The sequence below is a fragment of the Kogia breviceps genome, chromosome 5 (assembly GCF_026419965.1).
Source record: "Kogia breviceps isolate mKogBre1 chromosome 5, mKogBre1 haplotype 1, whole genome shotgun sequence".
Taxonomy (NCBI): domain Eukaryota; kingdom Metazoa; phylum Chordata; class Mammalia; order Artiodactyla; family Physeteridae; genus Kogia; species Kogia breviceps.
The window spans coordinates 104877879-104896471 of NC_081314.1; the positions used below are offsets into that span (position 1 = coordinate 104877879).

The following is an 18593-nucleotide window of genomic DNA, read 5'->3' on the forward strand; positions in this document are numbered from 1 at the left end:
GTGAGTACATGTCTTTTACTTCCTTAGGTAGGTCTATCACTAGGCATTTTATTCTTTTTAATGTGATTGTAAATGGGATTGTTTCCTTAATTTATCCTTTTGGTAGTTCATTGTTAGTGTATAAAAGTGCAACAGATTTCTGTATGTTAATTTTGTATCCTGAAACTTTATTGAAGTCATTGATGAACTCCAGTAGGTTTTTTGTGGCCTCTTTAGGATTTTCTATGCATAGTATCACATCATCTGCAAATAGTGACAGTTTTACTTTTTCCTTTCCATTTTTGTTTCCGTTCATTTCTTATACTTGTCTGATTATTGTGGCTAGGACTTCTAATACTATGTTGAATAAAATGTCAAGAATGGGCATCCTTGTCTTGTTTCTGATCTTAGAGGAAATGCTTTCAACTTTTCACCTTTGTGTATGATGTTACTTGTGGGTTTATCATATGTGACCTTTATTGTGTTGAGGTATGTTCCCTCTATACCCATTTCCTGGAAAGTTTTTTTTTATCATAAATCGATGTTGAATTTTTTCAAAAGCTTTTTCTGCATCTATTGAGATGATCATATGGTTTTTATTCTTCAGGTTGTTAATGTGGTATATCACAAAGATTGATTTGCAGATATTGAAAAATCCTTGGATCCCTGGGTTGAGTCCCACTTGATCATGGTCCTTTTGGTTTATTGTTGGATTTGGTTTGCAAATAATTTGTTGAGGGTTTTTGCATGTATTTTCATCAGTGATAATAGTCTGTAAGTTTCTTTTTTTGTGGTATCTTTTGTCTGGTTTGGGTATCAGGGTGGTGCTGGCCTCATAGAATGAGTTTGGAAGCATTTTTTTCCCTGAAAATTTTGGAATAATTTGAGAAAGATCAGTGTTAACTCATCTCTAAATATTTGTTAGAATTCACCTGTGAAGCCATCTGGTCCTAGACTTATGTTTGTTGAGAGTTTTTTGTTTTTGTTTTTTTTAAATTACTAATTCAATTTCACTACTGGCAGTTGGTCTGTTCATATTTTCTATTTCTTCTTGGTTCAGTCTTGGGAAAGTAGTGGGGCTGGGCCATGAGGCAGCTTGTTATGGGACACTGGGGGGCCTGGGGCTAGTACTGGCCCACTGGTGGGAAAAGTGGAATCCTGGGGTCTGGCTACAGGGCCCAGGGATCCCAGAGCTGCTGTTGGACTGCTGGTGGGTGGGACCTGTTCTTAACACAGCTGGCTTTGGGGTTTGGGGTGTCCCAAAGCTCATGTTGGCCTGCTGATGGGTGGAATTGGTCTTGCAATGGCAGGCTGCAGGACTACAGTTGTCCTGGGGCTGGTGTCTGCCAGCTGGCAGGTGGACCTGTATCCCAGGGTCTCTGGCTTCAGGGCCCTGGGGGTCCTGGGCCTAGCATCTGTGCAGTGGTGTGTGGTGCCAGGTCCTGAGCCCTCTGGTGGGCAGGACCATGTCCCGTGGGAGACTTTCTAAGATCAGCAGGTGGATCTAACCCAGGTTCTTTTCAAATTACTGCTTCTGCTCTGGGTCCTGGAGCATGTGACATTTTGTGTGCTCCCTTTAAGAGTGGGGCCTCTATTTCCACAGCTCTCTGAATCTCATGAAAGTAAACCCCACTGGCCTTCAAAGTCTTCACAGCCAAGTGTTCTGGGGGATCCTCTTTCTGGAGCAGGTTCCCCAGGCAAGGAAGCCTAATGTTGGGCTCAGACACCGTGTTCCTTGGGGAGAACCTCTGCAATTGTAATTATTCTCCCGTTTGTGGGTTGCTATCTTTAGCGTTATGTTTGCATTCCTTTCTTTTTGTGTGTGTGTATCTATGACAGGTTTTTGGTTTGTGGTTACCTTGAGGTTCATATATAACAACTTATATACATATGTGATTATTTTAAGTGATGATCTCTTAAGGTTGAATGTATTCTGACTGCCCTATAGTTTTACACCCTCCTCTATGTTTAACGTTTTTGACATCACGTTCTACATCTTTTTGTTTTGTGTATCGCTTATTGTCTATTGTGGATAGACACTGTTTTCCCACTTTTGTCTTTTAACCTTCCTACTGGCTTTATAAGTGGATGATCTACTGTATATTTTCCTTTACCAATGAGTTTTTTTTCTTTTGTAATTTTCATATTCCTTGCTGTGGTCTTCTTTTTCCCATTTAGAGAAGTCACTTTAACATTTTTTATAAAGCTGGTTTAGTGGTGCTAAACACTTTTAGCTTTTGCTTTTCTGTAAAACTCTTTACCTCTCCTTCAAATCTGAACAGCAGCCTGGCCAGGTAGCATCTTCTTGGTTGTAGGTTTTTGCTTTCATCACTTTAATACATTGTGCCATTCCCTGCTTACCTGCAAAGTTTCTGCTGGTAAGTCAGTTGATAGTCTCATGGGACATCCCTTGTAAGTAACTAGTATCTGTTCTCTTGCTGCTTTTAAGATTCTTTCTCTATATTTAATTTTTGCCATTTTAATGATAATGTGTCTTGGTGTGGACCTCTTTAGATTCATCTCATTTGAGCATCTTTGTGCTTCCTGGACTTGGATGTCTGTTTCCTTCCCCAGGTTAGGGATGTTTTCAGCTATTATTTCTTCAAATAATTTCTTTGCTCCTTTCTCTCTTTCTTCTCCTTCTGAGACCCCTATAATGCGGATGTTAGTATGCCTGAAGTTGTCTCAGGGGCCTCTTAAACTATCCTTGCTTAAAATTTTTTTTTCCCTGTTCAGCTTGGGTGATTTCCACTAATCTGTCTTCCACATTGCTGATCCATTTCTCTGTATCATTTAAACTACTGTTTATTTCTTCTAGCATATTTTAAAATTTCAGTTATTTTATTCTTTAGCTTTGTTTGGTTCTTCTTTATATTTTATAACTCTTCGTTGAAATTCTCACTGTGTTCTTCTCCTGAAATCAGTGAGCATATTAATGATCATTACTTTGAAGTCTTTATTGGGTAGGTTGAAGGGATTAAAATTTGACTTAAAAAGGGATTTGCTCCATCCACACCAGCTTCTCTACCAATGATTTTTTTCTTTCTGCTTTCCAAGCCAGTTCTCAATATCTTAATTGTAAGAAGAATAGGTTCCTGTAATTAGACTGAAGGGTGGGCCTCCTTGGCAATTAAGAATTTCCCTTGTAGCTAAAATCTGGGAAATATATCAGAGAACTGGTAGCATTATTTTAGTTTTAGCAACTGTTTCATTTGGCCCATCTTATTAAATTCAGTAATTTTAAGCTTTACAAGTTGTATGATTAAACCTTTCATTATTTGATAAATGTAGTCTTCCAGGTTTTTTTACTTGGAGGTACTTGGTGTGAAATACTTTCTGAGTCTGTTATCCATCACCTAAAAACACTGTTTCTAGGTAAGACCTAGAAACATTGTTTCACTGAGGCAGAAAAATTTGGAATGTTAGAGTTGACATAAGGGAGGCTTTTGTTTTTGTTTTAGTAAATTTATTTAGCTAACATGTAAGAAATACTTATATTAATTATAAATCCTCTTTTAGGGAAATAACTAGTTTCTCCATTTCTTGGAACAAACTAAGAAATCCTGCTAAGGCTCACCCTTGCATCTTCCTCTTTTTAAGCCACCCTTCCTTTTGCTTGAGTTTCTCCAGCAGCCTTATACTTCCTATCCAGACCTGTTTTCCCTAGGCAATATCCTGGAATTTCTTGCAATGAGATATTATCTATATTAAAGAAATCATTAAATCACAGAAACCCCAGCTAATGGAAGGCATTTTTATATACTTTCATTCCAGTGTAATGGAATACTTCAGTGATTAGGTATATGAAATAGGGACAAAGTCACAGAGGTGCCATAGCATTCTGTATTTATGGATTGCTATACCAACTACAATAGCATGTCCCATATAATATATGCCTCTGCCAAAATGAAAACTGAGCTTCTTTCAAGAGAATCATGCCATTGATGTTTAGGGGAAAGGTCAATGCATTATTTTCAGGTCCAAGAATCCTGAAATAGCCATTGCATCTGAATGAAAAGGAGAAAAAAAATCACTGATGTCTTTGGCTGACATTTGTGAGGAGTGGGAAACGAATAAATTCACTCACAGTGATTGATGTAACCTAATAAAAATGTCAATAAATTCACATCATTCTGTAGCTGTATCTCAATCATGAGTGTCTAAGTTGTGTCTACTTTTATTTCTCAGGCTGAGGAAACACACTACCATATTTCTTCACCCATTCTGAAGTTGAGATTGAGTGTTATAACATATAAGATATAGACTAGGTAATGTGGTCCTACTTTGAAGTTGATCCTGGTACAGTAGAAAAAGACATCTTCCTAAATAATTATAATGTAACATATATAGTTAAAATTTCATAGGAGAAAAACAGCTAAAATATGATTGCTGTTCAGAGGAAGGAGAAACTACAAAAGTACAGAGAAGCACAATTATGAGAAAAGCTGCCAATTTCATATAAATGTAACTGACATTAGAGAGTGTTCAAATTTAAAATTGGGCTTGAAGTCCTTGAAAAATTAGGTTCCTTCTTTCCTTTACTTTAGTCCCTCTTTCTTTTTATTCTACCCCTGTCCTTTCCTTCCTTTTCCTTCTTTCTTACAAGTTTCCTTCATTCATATGAACTTAGTGTTTACTGTATGCTCAGCACCATGCTAGGCACCACAATAAATAAAATAAAGACTATCCTCAAGATATCATGGCCTCCCCAAATCCCCATTCCAATATAACATAGGATTTCCCCCTCTATCCAAAAGCAAGTCATATAAAATATTCATCTGGGGGTATGTATTGGAGATTTAGGAGGAGGGAGCTTGAGGGGAGAGTAAGATGAAACTAGAATAGAAAATTAAGATTAAAAAGAGAGGGACTTCCCTGGTGGCGCAGTGGTTGAGAATCCGCCTGCCAGTACAGGGAACATGGGTTCGAGCCCTGGTCCGGGAAGATCCCACATGCTGCAGAGCAACTAAGCCCGTGCGCCACAACTTCTGAGTCTGTGTTCTAGAGCCCGTGTGCCACAACTACTGAAGCCCGCGTGCCTAGAGCCCGTGCTCCACAACAAGAGAAGCCACCGCAGTGAGAAACCTGCACGCCGCAACGAAGAGTAGCCCCCGCTCGCTGCAACTAGAGAAAGCCCGTGCACAGCAACAAAGACCCAAAGCAGCCAAAAATAAGTAAATAAATTTATTTTTTTAAAAAAAAGATTAAATGGAGAATATGGGGTGGCCAGTACACTGAGTTTAACCCTTAATTAACAGGAAATTAAGGGTCATCAGAAAGCAAATGAATGGCAGGATAGTTTTTCCCTACTAATGGGCAGTGGCTGGGCTGCTGGAGCCTCTACAAGGGCTGTGGGCAGGAAATGTGAAGGTAAGAGGGGTCCCTAACAGGCGTAAAAGACAGTGCAGATTCTGCATTGCTCTCCCAGAAAAAACTCTCGGTCACTACAAAAGGGTGCAGAGATCATAATATTATAGGGTAAGAGTGAAGAAACAGTAGACTTTTGGGTCATACATATAAATGATAATTATAGCACAACATGTTAAGTGCAATGTAGAGATCTATGAGTATAAAGATTAAGAAAAGATGTTTCAGATAAGCTGAGTCACCCCTCATAAGCAGAGTTTGCTGGTTGAGTTAAGGGCGATGGGGCTGTGGGAAAGAGAGGGATTTCCAAGAAGAGGGCCAAGTATGATCAAATATGATCAGTCATTGATTCACTGAACTATTCATTTGAATATTTCATTTGAAATATGAATCACATCGTGATTTACTGTTAATAGAATATAAACTAAGAGGTAGAGAAGGCAGGAGATAAGGCTAAAGATATGCTGTGAGTGGAGTCCAATCTTTAGAACCTTGAATTTCTATATACAGTGGCATGAATTTTGTCCTGTGGGTGAAGGAAAGCCATTGAAGGATTCTAAGCAAGGAAAGAAAGTTAAAAATGATGAAAAACAGGCTTGTACCTTAAAAACAAAACCAAAAATGAATTCAACAAATGGTGGTGAAATTTTCCATATGCAAAGAAAGAAAGAAAAAAAAAAGAACCTTGGCCCATTCTTCACAGTTTATGCAAAAATTAATTAAAAAGGGATCTTAGACCTATATGTAAAACTTCTAGAGGTGAGTAGAAGAGAAAGTCTTTGTGACTTTGGACTAGGTAAAGAGTTTCTTGATACCACACAGAGAAGCACAATCCGTAAAAGAAAAAAGTAAAAAAAATTAGACTTTATCAAAATTAAAAACACTCTGCTAAAGACACTCTTCATGGAATAGAAAAGCTACAAACTGAAAAAATATCTACAAATCACATTTCTGACAAAGAACTGTATCCAGAAAATATCAAAAAAAATGACGTTTAGAACTCAACATTAAGAAAAACAACCCAATGAAAGAAAATGGGTAAAAATCTGAAGACACACTTCACCAAAAAAGATATATGGATAGTGAGTACACATATGGAAAGATGATAAAAATCAATAGTCATAGGAAATGCAGATTAAAATGACAGTAAGATACCAATATAGACTCACTAAAATGGCTAATTTTAAAAAATGACATTATCAAGCATTGCTGCTGATGCAGAGTAACTGAAACTCTAATTACTAGTGGAAATGTTAAATGGAACATCCAATTAGGAAAACAGTTTGGCAGTTTCTTAGAAAATTAAACATATATTTACCATTGGATCTAGTCATTCCACACCTAGGTATTTCTCCAAGATAAATAGAAATATGTCTTTACACAGAGACTTACACATGAATGCTCATATCAGTTTTATAAATCATCATCCAAACTGGAAACAACCCAGATGTCCTTCAACCGCTGAATGCAGAACCAAACTGATGGTACATCATACAGAGGAGTACTGCTCAGCAACAACAAAGAGGCATGAATCTCAAGTGCATTCTGCTAAGAGAAAGAAGCCAGGTGTGAAAGGCTACTTATTGTGTGATTCCATTTACAGAACATTCTGAAACACAGTTCTTCCTTAAAGAAATGTTCTGATTAATAAATATAGAAGGAAAGAGGAAAATAGAAAAATCACCATTAAGATCTGCTATGGATGATAAAATTAATGGGAAAAAGTCTGAGGAAAAACAGGATATTTGCATAGTCTAATCTCCTCCCAAATATACATTAACTACAAGAGGGGAAAAGTAATTTTTCAGTAACTTTCTAGGAGACACCACCTTAACCAAGTGATCCCTGTTAACATCCCCAGGAATAATGCACGTGGACATCATGTATCCCCGGATATAATGCATAAAGAGGGTATGCAACTTTTGTGATGTTCCTGCTAAAAATGCATAACCACAAATTGAATCATGAAAAAACAACAGACACACCCAAACTAGTGGACATTTTACAAATCACTGACTAGTAGTTTTGAAAACTGTCAAGGTCATGAAAGACAAGGGAAGACTGAAGAATTGCACAGATTAAATGCAGACTGGACTAAGGAGATGCGATAAGTAATGCAATGTGGGATCCTGGATGAGTCCTAGAAGAGAGAAAGGACACTAGTGGAAAAGCTGATAAAATCTGAATAAAAGTCTGTAGTTAAGTAAATAATACTGTACAGATGTTTATTTCTTGGCTTTGATAATAGTCCTATGCTTATGTAAAATACATCAGGGGAAACAGAGTTATACTGGAACTATATTATTTGAATAACTTTTTCTGTAAGTCTGAAATTATATGAAGGTGAAAATTTAAGGAAAGTTATAGTAATATAGTCCCACAACAGCAAAACAAGCATTAAAGTATTCATCAAGGGATTAAGTAAGGACACTGCTAGATTTCCATCCATTACTTTGAGATAATTTTTTAAATCAGAAATCACATATACAAGGGGCCAATAATCATTTTCAGTGGCCCATAATCAGTTTCAGTGATTAAGATTCCTACTGGTCTTTATTCACTCCTATCAATACATAAGAGCATCAGGAACTTGGTGAAAAAGTTCCTAAGTAATGACTGGTTACTTTACCTTGGCAGCCTGGAAGGATGGTACTCATTCTCCTGAGTTTATGGATGCAAATTAATGTCTATAACATGGATTTATCTATAGCTCTTTTCAAATTTGGAGCCATCAAACTCTTTACCAGAACAAATTGTATCATTCTTTCCAAATGATTTGGAAAGAATTTTCACTTTTGAAATGAGTACGATTTCACCCTCTAGATGGCTCTATTCAATTTTATTTTGATGTATTAAAAGGCAATATTATGTATGCATAAAGTTGTTTTTATATTCTCTTTTCTCTCCTAGTTCTTACAGTGTTATCTTCAGGCTGAGCAACCTGTTACTAGCATTTTTAACCTGATACTTCTTCTTATAGTCTACCCAATAATTAGCAGGCTGTCTTAGGAAAGAGAGAGAACCACAGGAAGGAGACAGTAAGTTAGAAGTAGATCTAGGGAGGTGATTAGAGTGAATGACCTTGAGAAAACTCAGATACTTAAACACTGAAGAGACAAGAATAAATTCCTTCTGAATACAGGGAAAGTTTATTCTCTCTTGTAAAGAGAGAAGTACACTCTGGCAGAAAGAAAATAAGCTGGTGACCCCCATTAGCCCCAGTGCTGCCTGAACAGTGTGGTACACAGGGCCACCAGACTATGTCATCTTGTTACTGTTTCTCAGAGTCACACTTGGTTCATTTTCTATTTATCCATATGTATACATTATAATTCCAAATGGCAAATACTCTGCAGTAAATCTCCTGAGACTCCATTAGACTCCAGAAACTGCATAAGAATAATTCATCACTAATTTACATAAACAGTAAATAGTAAATATTAAGGATGGTAGGAGAAGAGAGAAAATCTCTATTTCTTCTCTTTTTGTCGCCTCTCATCTTTCCTTTTCCCTCGGGTTGCATCTCTTCCTACTTTCATGCTATCAACTCTTTTCCTCAATTTATCAACAGTGCTCTTTGGGGCAGCAGCTTCTGTCCTGATCTCCAGGTTCTCTTGTGTTCTTAGTAATACCCACAATCTTTCTAACCTCTCCTGATCAGTTTTCTTTCACACTTTTCTCAAGAGCCAGTTCAAATATTCACCAGCACCTCAAGCCCTCTACCTATCACCTCAGCAAAAGATCTAGCCTTGTACATGATTGAAAGAAGGAAGGCAGGTAACTGCAAAGGCAGCTGGGTCTTCTAGCTACCAACAATCTTTGTATACCATAGTTATCTATGTACCCATTTAGGGTCAGTTTGGTACATTTTCTCCCAGTGTCTCAGGGATTTAGCAAAGAAAGAATACATGGGAAAAATGAGAATAAGTTTTGAGATGATTTTGTCATTTAGTATGAAAGCAATCTAGAATTCAAGAAGGATGGTGGAGAATGAATCCAGAGAAAGAAGACCCAGGGACCTGACCCAGGAGGGCAGGCGTTTTGACGGTCTTATCCATTGCCAAATACCTAATGCTTTAGAAAAGTGCTGGCGCATAGTAGTTAGGCACATAATAAATATTACTTAAATGAATGAATGATTTCAAGAATGCTAAGCATTTGGAATCTAAGTAAGAAATGAACACAATCTAATTTGCGTGTTTTAAGCTACCTGTCTGACTGCAGTGCACACATGCCTCGCTCATTCTAAAGTCCACTGCAATCTTGGCCTTGATTCTCACAGTGTGCTGTGATGGGCTGTGTCCTCCTAGTTGCTCCATCCAATAGATGCTTCTCAATCCTTATTTTATTTGGCTTCCCAGCTCATTTTATGCTAATGACCCATCTTTCATTCTTAGAGATCTGTCCTCCTTCGTCCAGGTTGTTCTGTCTCTTTCATAAGCTTTTCTTTTTTTAATTTTTATTTATTTTTATTTATTTTTTTTGCAGTACGCGGGCCTCTCAGTGTTGTGGCCTCTCCCGTTGCGGAGCACAGGCTCCGGATGCACAGGCTCAGTGGCCATGGCTCACGGGCCCAGCTGCTCCGCGGCATGTGGGATCTTCCCGGACCGGGGCACGAACCTGTGTCCCCTGCATCGGCAGGCGGACTCTCAACCGCTGCGTCACCAGGGAAGCCCAGCTTTTCTTTTTAATTCAGCCAGTTAGGGCTAGTTCGCCTCAACCTTCTGGGTAATTTCATCCTCCCGATGGCTTCATCTACTGATCACCACCCATCATTTGCACCTGCACACCAGAATCCCACCAAGGCTTCAGAGGCTTCCTGGAAGTCTTCTAAACCATCCCTATTCCCTCATTCCCCATATATAATCAGTCACTCAAGTCTCCTAATTTAACCTTGGAAACAGCTCTTGAATCTATTTCTTTATCTTTCTCATCATTTTTCACTTGGGTTACTATACTAGCCTCCTTACTGTTTTACCTGCTTCTAGTTTTTTCTTTCAATATATAATTCACACTGTTATTACTTAGCTCCAGCTGTTTTCGATGCTCCCCCAACATGCCACATTCTTTCTTAGCACAAGGGTTTAGAACTTATTGTTTCCTCTGCCTGGAATACTATCCTACCAAACCCTAGCATGGCTTGCTCCTTCACTTCACTCAGGTTTTCTCTTTATCTAAAATTATACTGATATATTTAGATTCCTTTTTGTTTCCTCCAGCAGGTAAAAGCTATGTCTTTTTCACTACTCTATTACCAATGATTAGAAGAGTTGGCACCCAATAAATATTCTCTGAATAAAATAATGAATAAGTTAATGAATAATTGTACACAAAACAGCACATGCCGCACCGTATTGGGAAATACTGGCCTACTTGTTTGTTGCTCCCAGTGGACTGGAGCCAACAAATGAGCTTCTCAAGAGCACTGAGAACTTTTTTTTCTCTATCTCTAGGTTTTAATAAGCAGTAGTGTCTGACACCTTGGTGGTGCTCGGTAAATGTTCCTAGGAAAACAAAACAAAGTAAAACAGAACTCTTAACCTACCTTAGCTAGTTGAGTAGCTGAATTTCACAAAAAAGTCTAATTTCTTTCATTAGAATCAGTTTCACAGAATGTTTTACTCCCTTCAACATATATTCCATATATCCAAACCTTGATTTTGCTTACAGCAAAATTCTACCTATACTTTTCTACTTTACAGACTGTAAGATAAACACTTTATTAAAGGCACTTTTTGTTTCTTCCTGATAACTGATACGAACCTGACATTATAATAAAGTTGGAGGTGGGGTGGTAAGTTATTACTGGCACAAACTTTCCTTACCAACATCTCATGACTCTTTCTTTTGGCAAAGGAATGAAATACAAACATGTTAGGGTTAGATGTGACCTTTCTTGTTTTGTAGCACAATCTGAACTTTTCAATCTTTTGTGCAGAGGAAAATATTGAGGCTTAAAGACATTGAATAACTTGCACAAGACCCTGTGTCGAGTAGCAGAATATACAAGCAGGTGGAGAGGCAGCTATCATATTGGTGGCAACTGTAATAGTCGAAATCTTGGAGAATGTATTACTTGACAACTAAAATGCAGTTCTGGGACTGGAGAAACAGTTTTTGTGTATTTACTGTCTATTTGACTGGCCTGAATCTACTCTCTGACTTAGAGTCCATGTGGACCCATCAAAACTATCTGGAAGGAGCCCTCAATATTCTGGAATATTTAAAGATGGTTTGTGCAGGCCCAGTACTTTGTTATAGATTCTATGCTGTTCTAGAGTTCTTAGCAATGTCCCATGATAAAATAAATTTATGTTTGGGAATTTGTTTGATATCCTGATTGACTTCTATTATTCCTCACTGGATTTATGATTTATCTGAGATATAGTTAGTATACCTACATTTAGTTGGTACCTAAGCTGGGAGATAGGCACTTCATTCTTTCTCCTTTTGGTTCTTCCATATCATCATGAATTCAGAATGTAGGGCCCCATCTTCTAGAGCGTGGTTACTGCATTGTGTTTCTTTATCATTTAACCACAATTCTTATCTTTTTATAGAAGGTAGCACTTTCTCTTTTGGATATGTAGTTAATGACACTGGTGTATACATCACTTGTAACAAACTGCTACTATCCATCGTACTAATAGCTACAAGTCTGTTCTCTAACTGATGGCTTCTATTTGCTTCTTGGAGAAAATGTATGTGCTAAGCAAATGGTTTAGCCGGATTAATCTTTCTATATCAGTTGCTTCTTAATAGGTTAATGAAATTGTGATGTGTGTCAAACAAATAGGTTCAACTTTTATCTGACACACTTTCTATATAATACTTTTAATCATTTAACTTTGAAGTTTATAATAAAAGTAGTTATATGCACAAGTATGAAAGAGCAAAAGTGTTTCCAAGAACTTTATAATATGTATCTCTCGGCTATAAAACCTATAGGTAAGATAAAAATTATGCATGTTAAGAATTTATAAAAGGATCTGATGAAGATTTTGATCTATAATTTTGCATTACTTGCAACTGAGAGTCAGTGAATTTATTTCTCAGAACCCCAGGATACTCTACTAACATGACCGTATAAACCTATACTGCATCCTTATCTTTGTCAGTATTATCTTTTATGCAATACGGTAGTCCTTAGGCAGCATTAATTGCTAGCTATCTCTTAGCTACTTAAAGGTAATCTTGGAACAATTACCATGTATTTATGGGAATGAGGCATTCATTTATTTATTGCCTTTCTCTTAAAAATCCCATAGCATTTGCAAGAAGATAACAGTATAAATACACCCACTTGTCTTTGCAGGAATTATTCCTTTCTCCATCTCCACCACCCACCTCAGCATCATCACAACACCCTTATGTGGGGCTCATACTTCCAAGTTAAAACTACAATGATTACTGCCACTCAAAAGCATATTGAATCCATCCTTTCTCAATTAGCCTTTCTTTTCTTATCTTTTCTCTCTTTCTTTTTCTTTTTCTTAAAATGGAATGAGGACCTTCACCTAGGAATCATACAAATTGGGCTACGTAAGGGTCACTGGTCCCAATTTTATACAAGATTGTTAGAGATGTAAAGCAATCACTCTGTTAGTTGTTTGAATGTCTTTGTGAAATAAACTGAGTCTTTCAAACTGGCAGACAAGTGCCATAGATTATCTTATTAAACCTATCAGTTGATTTAGAATAAATAATTCCTACTACTTCATAGGGCCAAATTATATATAATATTATGTAGATAGATAATAAAACACATAGGGATACATGAATAATTCAAAGAATGTGATTTATCAAAGGTAGAAAATAAATATCTGATCTTTGAATTTATTGTTATTTATTTCCAGATATTTCATGCATAAATACTCATATGAGCACTTCAACTGCATACTTACATTATTTTAAATGCTTTGCAAAGGTTCATAATCCAACTTTAAAATTATCTTTTTCATTCCAGAGAGATATAAAATAGAGGGAATAACTTGAAAGGTTCATGCTAAATTAATGACAAGGAAGTCAGAAAATATAAAGAAATAATTAATATGTTGTTTCCTCTCTCTCTCTTTTCGATTAGCATTTTTGTTAGGTATTGTGGCTTATCTGGATCTCTCCAAATTTTACATGAGAGGTAGTTTATTCCACTCACCTAAATATTTTCCTTATTTTTAAAAAGTATTGTGTTATTTATTCAGATTGTCATTTATTTAATGCTATTTAATTCAGATAAGACAAAGTGTAAAACTCTGACTTATTCACTGTGATACAGCAAAATAAAAAGCAAAGAAACAAAAAATCCCATGGGTCTGTCAAACAGACAGACCTCAGTTTGAACATACCACTTACTATGGGTTAGAGGTCCTCATGTGGGTTAATTCACCCGTTTGATATTCAATATCCTTCAGTGAATACTGAAGGTTCAGCAGATATGCATAAGAGTTGCCATGAGAATGAAATGGTAAACTATAGTACCAATAATAGCTACCATTTAATGTGGCTTACTATGAGTCACATGCTATGCTAAATGCTTTATACATTTATAAAATTAATCCTTACAGCATTCCTATTGGGTAGGACTTATTTTGGCCCCATTTTATAGTGTGGAAGTAAACAATAGAGATGTTAAATCATCTACCTAAAACTTCACTAGACTTCAGTGGCAGGAGTGGAATTCTAACTGGTGTCCATCTGTTTGGTTATCTATTGCTGTGTAATAAACTATCCAAAATGGAGCGGCTTAAAACAACAACCATTTTATTATCTCTCATGATTTTATGGGTTGATTGGACTGAGCTGGGTGGATACTTTGCTCCACAAAATATCATCTGCAGCTGCAGCCATCTGGCAGTAGAAGTAGGGGCTGTAATGTCTGAGATGGTTCTTTACAAAGCTGGCACTCAGTGCTGACTATCTGCTGGGAGCTCTTGTAGACCTGTTGTTGACTAGAATGCCTCAGTTCTCCTCTTTGCAGTTCTGCGTGTGGCCTCACCATATGTACTGACTTTGCTCAATATTGGAGACTAAGTTACATGACAGAGTGTTCCAAGAGGATAAGGTCCAGTGTACAAATACGTAAGATGCTTCCACTTGTATCACACTTGTTAATGTCCCATAGGCCAAGGCTAGTCACTTGGACAAGCCCACAATCAATGTGGGAGAGAACAACACAAGGGCATGAATACTGGAAGGTTCTACTAAGGCCACTAAAGTAACAGCCCATGGCAACAGCTGAAATCAAAAGCAAACTCTGTGTCCTCCAAACTATCATGGCTATCAGTAATTTTCTGCTCTCCTTGGATAGCATGATGGTCAATGCATTGTGAGAAGAACTTTGGAGTTTCAGACACAGAGTCAGTTAAATGTTTCTAGTAAGCTTTTACACTTTCCTTCTTCCAAATATAACATGAAATTTCAGTTTCATTTAAATGGTTTTAAAAGAAATTTCAGTTTTACAAAAGAAAAATGCCTCTCAAAGAGTTAGATTATTTTCATGAGTTCATAATGCCATAATATATTGAGTTTTATATGTTATAACTCATTAGTGAATAAAATAAGGAGAAATATTAAGTTATGCCTTATCATTATTCAAATAAAAGTGACTATATTGCAATCTGTTTCTTAGATGATATGATTAGTTTTGGATTTCTGAGAAACTTTTTTCCCAAAAGAATGGTTTTGATCCCACTATTTCTGTAAAAACTGGATTTTTATTTCAGAAATTTAAATTCTTTTCTTCATTTTATATAAATTAAAATAATACAGTTCTAATGGCATTTATGTAGGTAGGTTCCATAAAGATCTTTTTATTTAAAAGTTTTACTTTAAAGCATTCTATATTTGTATATGACATTTATTTACAAACAGAACTATTTTACCTTAATGACCCCAAATATTTTAACTGTTTCTCCTATTAATATTGAAATTTAGGCAGGTTCAGAAGAAGTGAATTGCTTACAGAAATTAGGAAAAAATATATAACCCTTTACCTTGATTTATTATTTCAAGTTAAATTAGCAAATGATTTACAGGTAATTAAAAAAAAACATTTCAAAGCTGTTTGGTGACCAGTGCAAACTCTGATAATGTCATAGACTAATATCAAGACTCCATGTGATGATATCTGAAGATGATATCTGAACAAAGTTATCTCCTAAATGACTGTAATATTCCTATTGAGCTTTTTTTTTAATTTAAGGAATTAAGACAGATATATAAAAGAAGAAAATCAGTACTTACTCTTTGTGACAACACCTTCTAAGCGAATGATATTTGGGTGGTCAAACTGACCCATGATACTTGCTTCTCTTAAAAAATCTCTTCTTTGCCGATCCACGTGGCCACCTTTCAAAGTTTTGATGGCAACTAGGATCTCTCTTTTCCCTGGTGTTTTCAAACGTCCACTACAGACTTCTCCAAATTCACCTTAAAATATGAACAAAAGCAGTTAGTTGTTTAAACAGAATACTTATATTCCAGAAAAATTGAATTGTCACAAAGTACCATCTTTTTGTTTTTTAAGATGATGACCCTCAAGTGTGCCATTTTTACACAGAGATATCTTCCTTAAAAATTAAACTTGTAATGACAATATGCCTAATCAGCATCATTTGTAATGAATAATGAAATGCATTTTCATATGCTGTACCACAGGAACTTCCATTGATAGATATCCCTGATCTGATGAGAAATTATGACTAGCAGAATGGGTGATGCTAATGCAATTCTACAGAAAAGCAATCACTGCATAACATTTCCTGTTCCTGTTCTCAATACTGATATATGGGCCAAATGCCTGCTCTTTTCAGGGAATCCATCAGGCATATATAGTTGATTTGATTGCACAGGCATATGACTGGGCGTCACTGCCATTAGAAGTCAATGTTAGGGTCAACTGGTATATGAACATATTGAAAAGACCACACCGAACTCAACTATAATTACCTATTATTGTTGAGTTCACACAGGTTAAATTACACATCACATGGTTTGAATACAAATACAGTAAGATTATCTACAGTTCAGCAATGGCTCTAATGGATAGATTAAAAAACAGCCAAATATTTATCATGAATTTACTACATATATATTCAGTGCTAGAGTGAATCAGTACTGTCAACTCCCTGAGTTTAACTCAATGAGACTGATTTTGGACTTCTGACTTCCAGAACTGTAAAATAATTAATTTGTGTTTTATCAAGCCATTAACTTGTGATAATACATGGATGGCTTTTAGCACAGAGTTAGTTCTCAAATATTAGTTTCCATTTTAGGCTGGATAATATCCTCCATTTAAGCATGATCCTTTATTACTCTCCAATGCCCCCCTTTTATATTTTTCTATTAACAACACTTCTCTCATTAGCTGTAAGTTTCCATTCATTCATTTCTCCATTACACTGAGAAAATTCTGAGCATCGGGATTTTGTCTTCATTTTAATCTCCAGTGTCTATCATCATGAAAAGCATGGGTCTAATGTTTTCTGACTGCACGATTGGACTGACATCCTCATGACAGACACCTTCATCAGTATTGAATCCTCTGTGTGAAAGTACACATTAAACATTTTCAAGTGTTACTTGAGTGGGCAAGCGTGAGACAGTATCGTTTCCCCCAGCATGTATGGATTCCTGCACTAGCACAAATAAGACATTTTGGAATTCAGTCAGGCAATAAACATAATCAGTATTCACAGCAGAGGATTTGTGTTTAGTCAAGCATGACTAAGAGAAGCTAGTAGACTGTCAGCTGTAGTGGTCAAAATGTTTTCAAAACTGGGAGAAAAATCAGCTTTCCAAAAATACAGAGATGATTATTTTGATTTAAAAAGCCAGTGAGTGTCCTGAGTTACTATTAAAAGTGATATTACACAATTCTTTAACAGCAATAAAGACTTTGAATAGCTTTAATATACCAAAGGTTTATAATAAACCTGTATTAGTTCGTTTTATCTTAAAGAAAATATGCATAATCAGTAATGACTCTGTAAATTAAACCATGATTCAGAACTGTAGACATTTAAATGTGATTATTTATTCTCAAGGGACAGTAACAGGCACATATTCTAATAAAATGAACATTAAAAAGTTTGTTTTCATGTTAAAGCACTATTTTCACTAATGTGAACATTATTTTAGGCAAACGTTTATTCAGTCAGTTTTGTCCTTCAGAAGACATTCATCATAGTTCATCTTCTAAAAAGCTTATGCTTCATTACTTTATTTATTCAGAAGATGTTTTCACTGAGTCCTAGATTGCAATATATACCATTGTTATATGTGTTTCTAGGAAGGAAATACTGTTGCGAATTAAACTATGAATGCTACCAATTGTAGAATGCTATCTAAATTCAGTGACATTAAAATGAGAACATTTGCTAGAGTAAAAACTTGAAAGGAAAGAAGCTATCCCACATAGGCCAAATAACTGGAATATAATCTCATTTTGGTATATATACTTCTACTCTATTTCCTAAGCACAAAGTTTATATTATTTTTCTTAAACATGTACTAATACTATATACTATTTTTCTGGATATAATTAAGACCCTTTATTAACTATTATAGTATATGCAGTTTCCATGCTATTACATATAACATAACTTATCTTAACAAATCTCTTTTTAAAGAGCTCTGCAATCAGCTTTTTAATTATTATTTAAAAGACAGTTTTACCATCAAATGTCATATGAGTCATTATTCTAAACATTATAGAGCAACATTTTTGCCATTTATAATTTGTATAATTTCATTCCTTTATGCTAACTGAACAAATACACACTTAGAATATTATTATTGAAACAAACACCAAAGAAGTGAGGAAATAATTTTTGTCCAGTGATATATCCAACCTAAGAAAACTGCCTAGCATTATATTTCATTAATACCAAAATACAAATCAAACAAACTTTTTTCAGCCCACAGATTTGTCTGGGGAATAAAACTTTAATATTCTTTGAAAGCATTTCTGTATATGTGTTTTGGAATTACATGTTTGGTAAAATTGGCATCCCACCCCAACCCTCAAAATTTAGATCTGAAATTTCCTTTGTGGGGAAAAATTGTTAAATACTGATACAGGTTATGGAGTGGATATAGGACAATATAGGATCTTGTTCCTCCTGAGGTTTTGTAATATACAATCTTCTAGAAACTTGTCTCCTTTATCCAGTTTTTACATTTATTGTCACATACTGTTTATATTTTACTATCGATTTTTAAATATTTATTTATTAGTAGCTATA

The 18593-nt window shown here is 35.8% G+C and overlaps 1 protein-coding gene across 10 annotated transcripts in view; it reads right to left on the bottom strand.

Moving 5' to 3' along the window:
• Window positions 1-18593, bottom strand: part of EPHA6 (EPH receptor A6) — an 850011-nt gene that overhangs the window by 189091 nt on the left and 642327 nt on the right. For all 10 annotated transcript variants that reach the window (XM_067034854.1, XM_067034853.1, XM_067034856.1 and 7 more), the window contains one exon: window positions 15589-15774. In XM_067034854.1, coding sequence (XP_066890955.1) covers window positions 15589-15774 — 186 coding nt within the window. The remainder of the gene's footprint in view (window positions 1-15588; window positions 15775-18593) is intronic.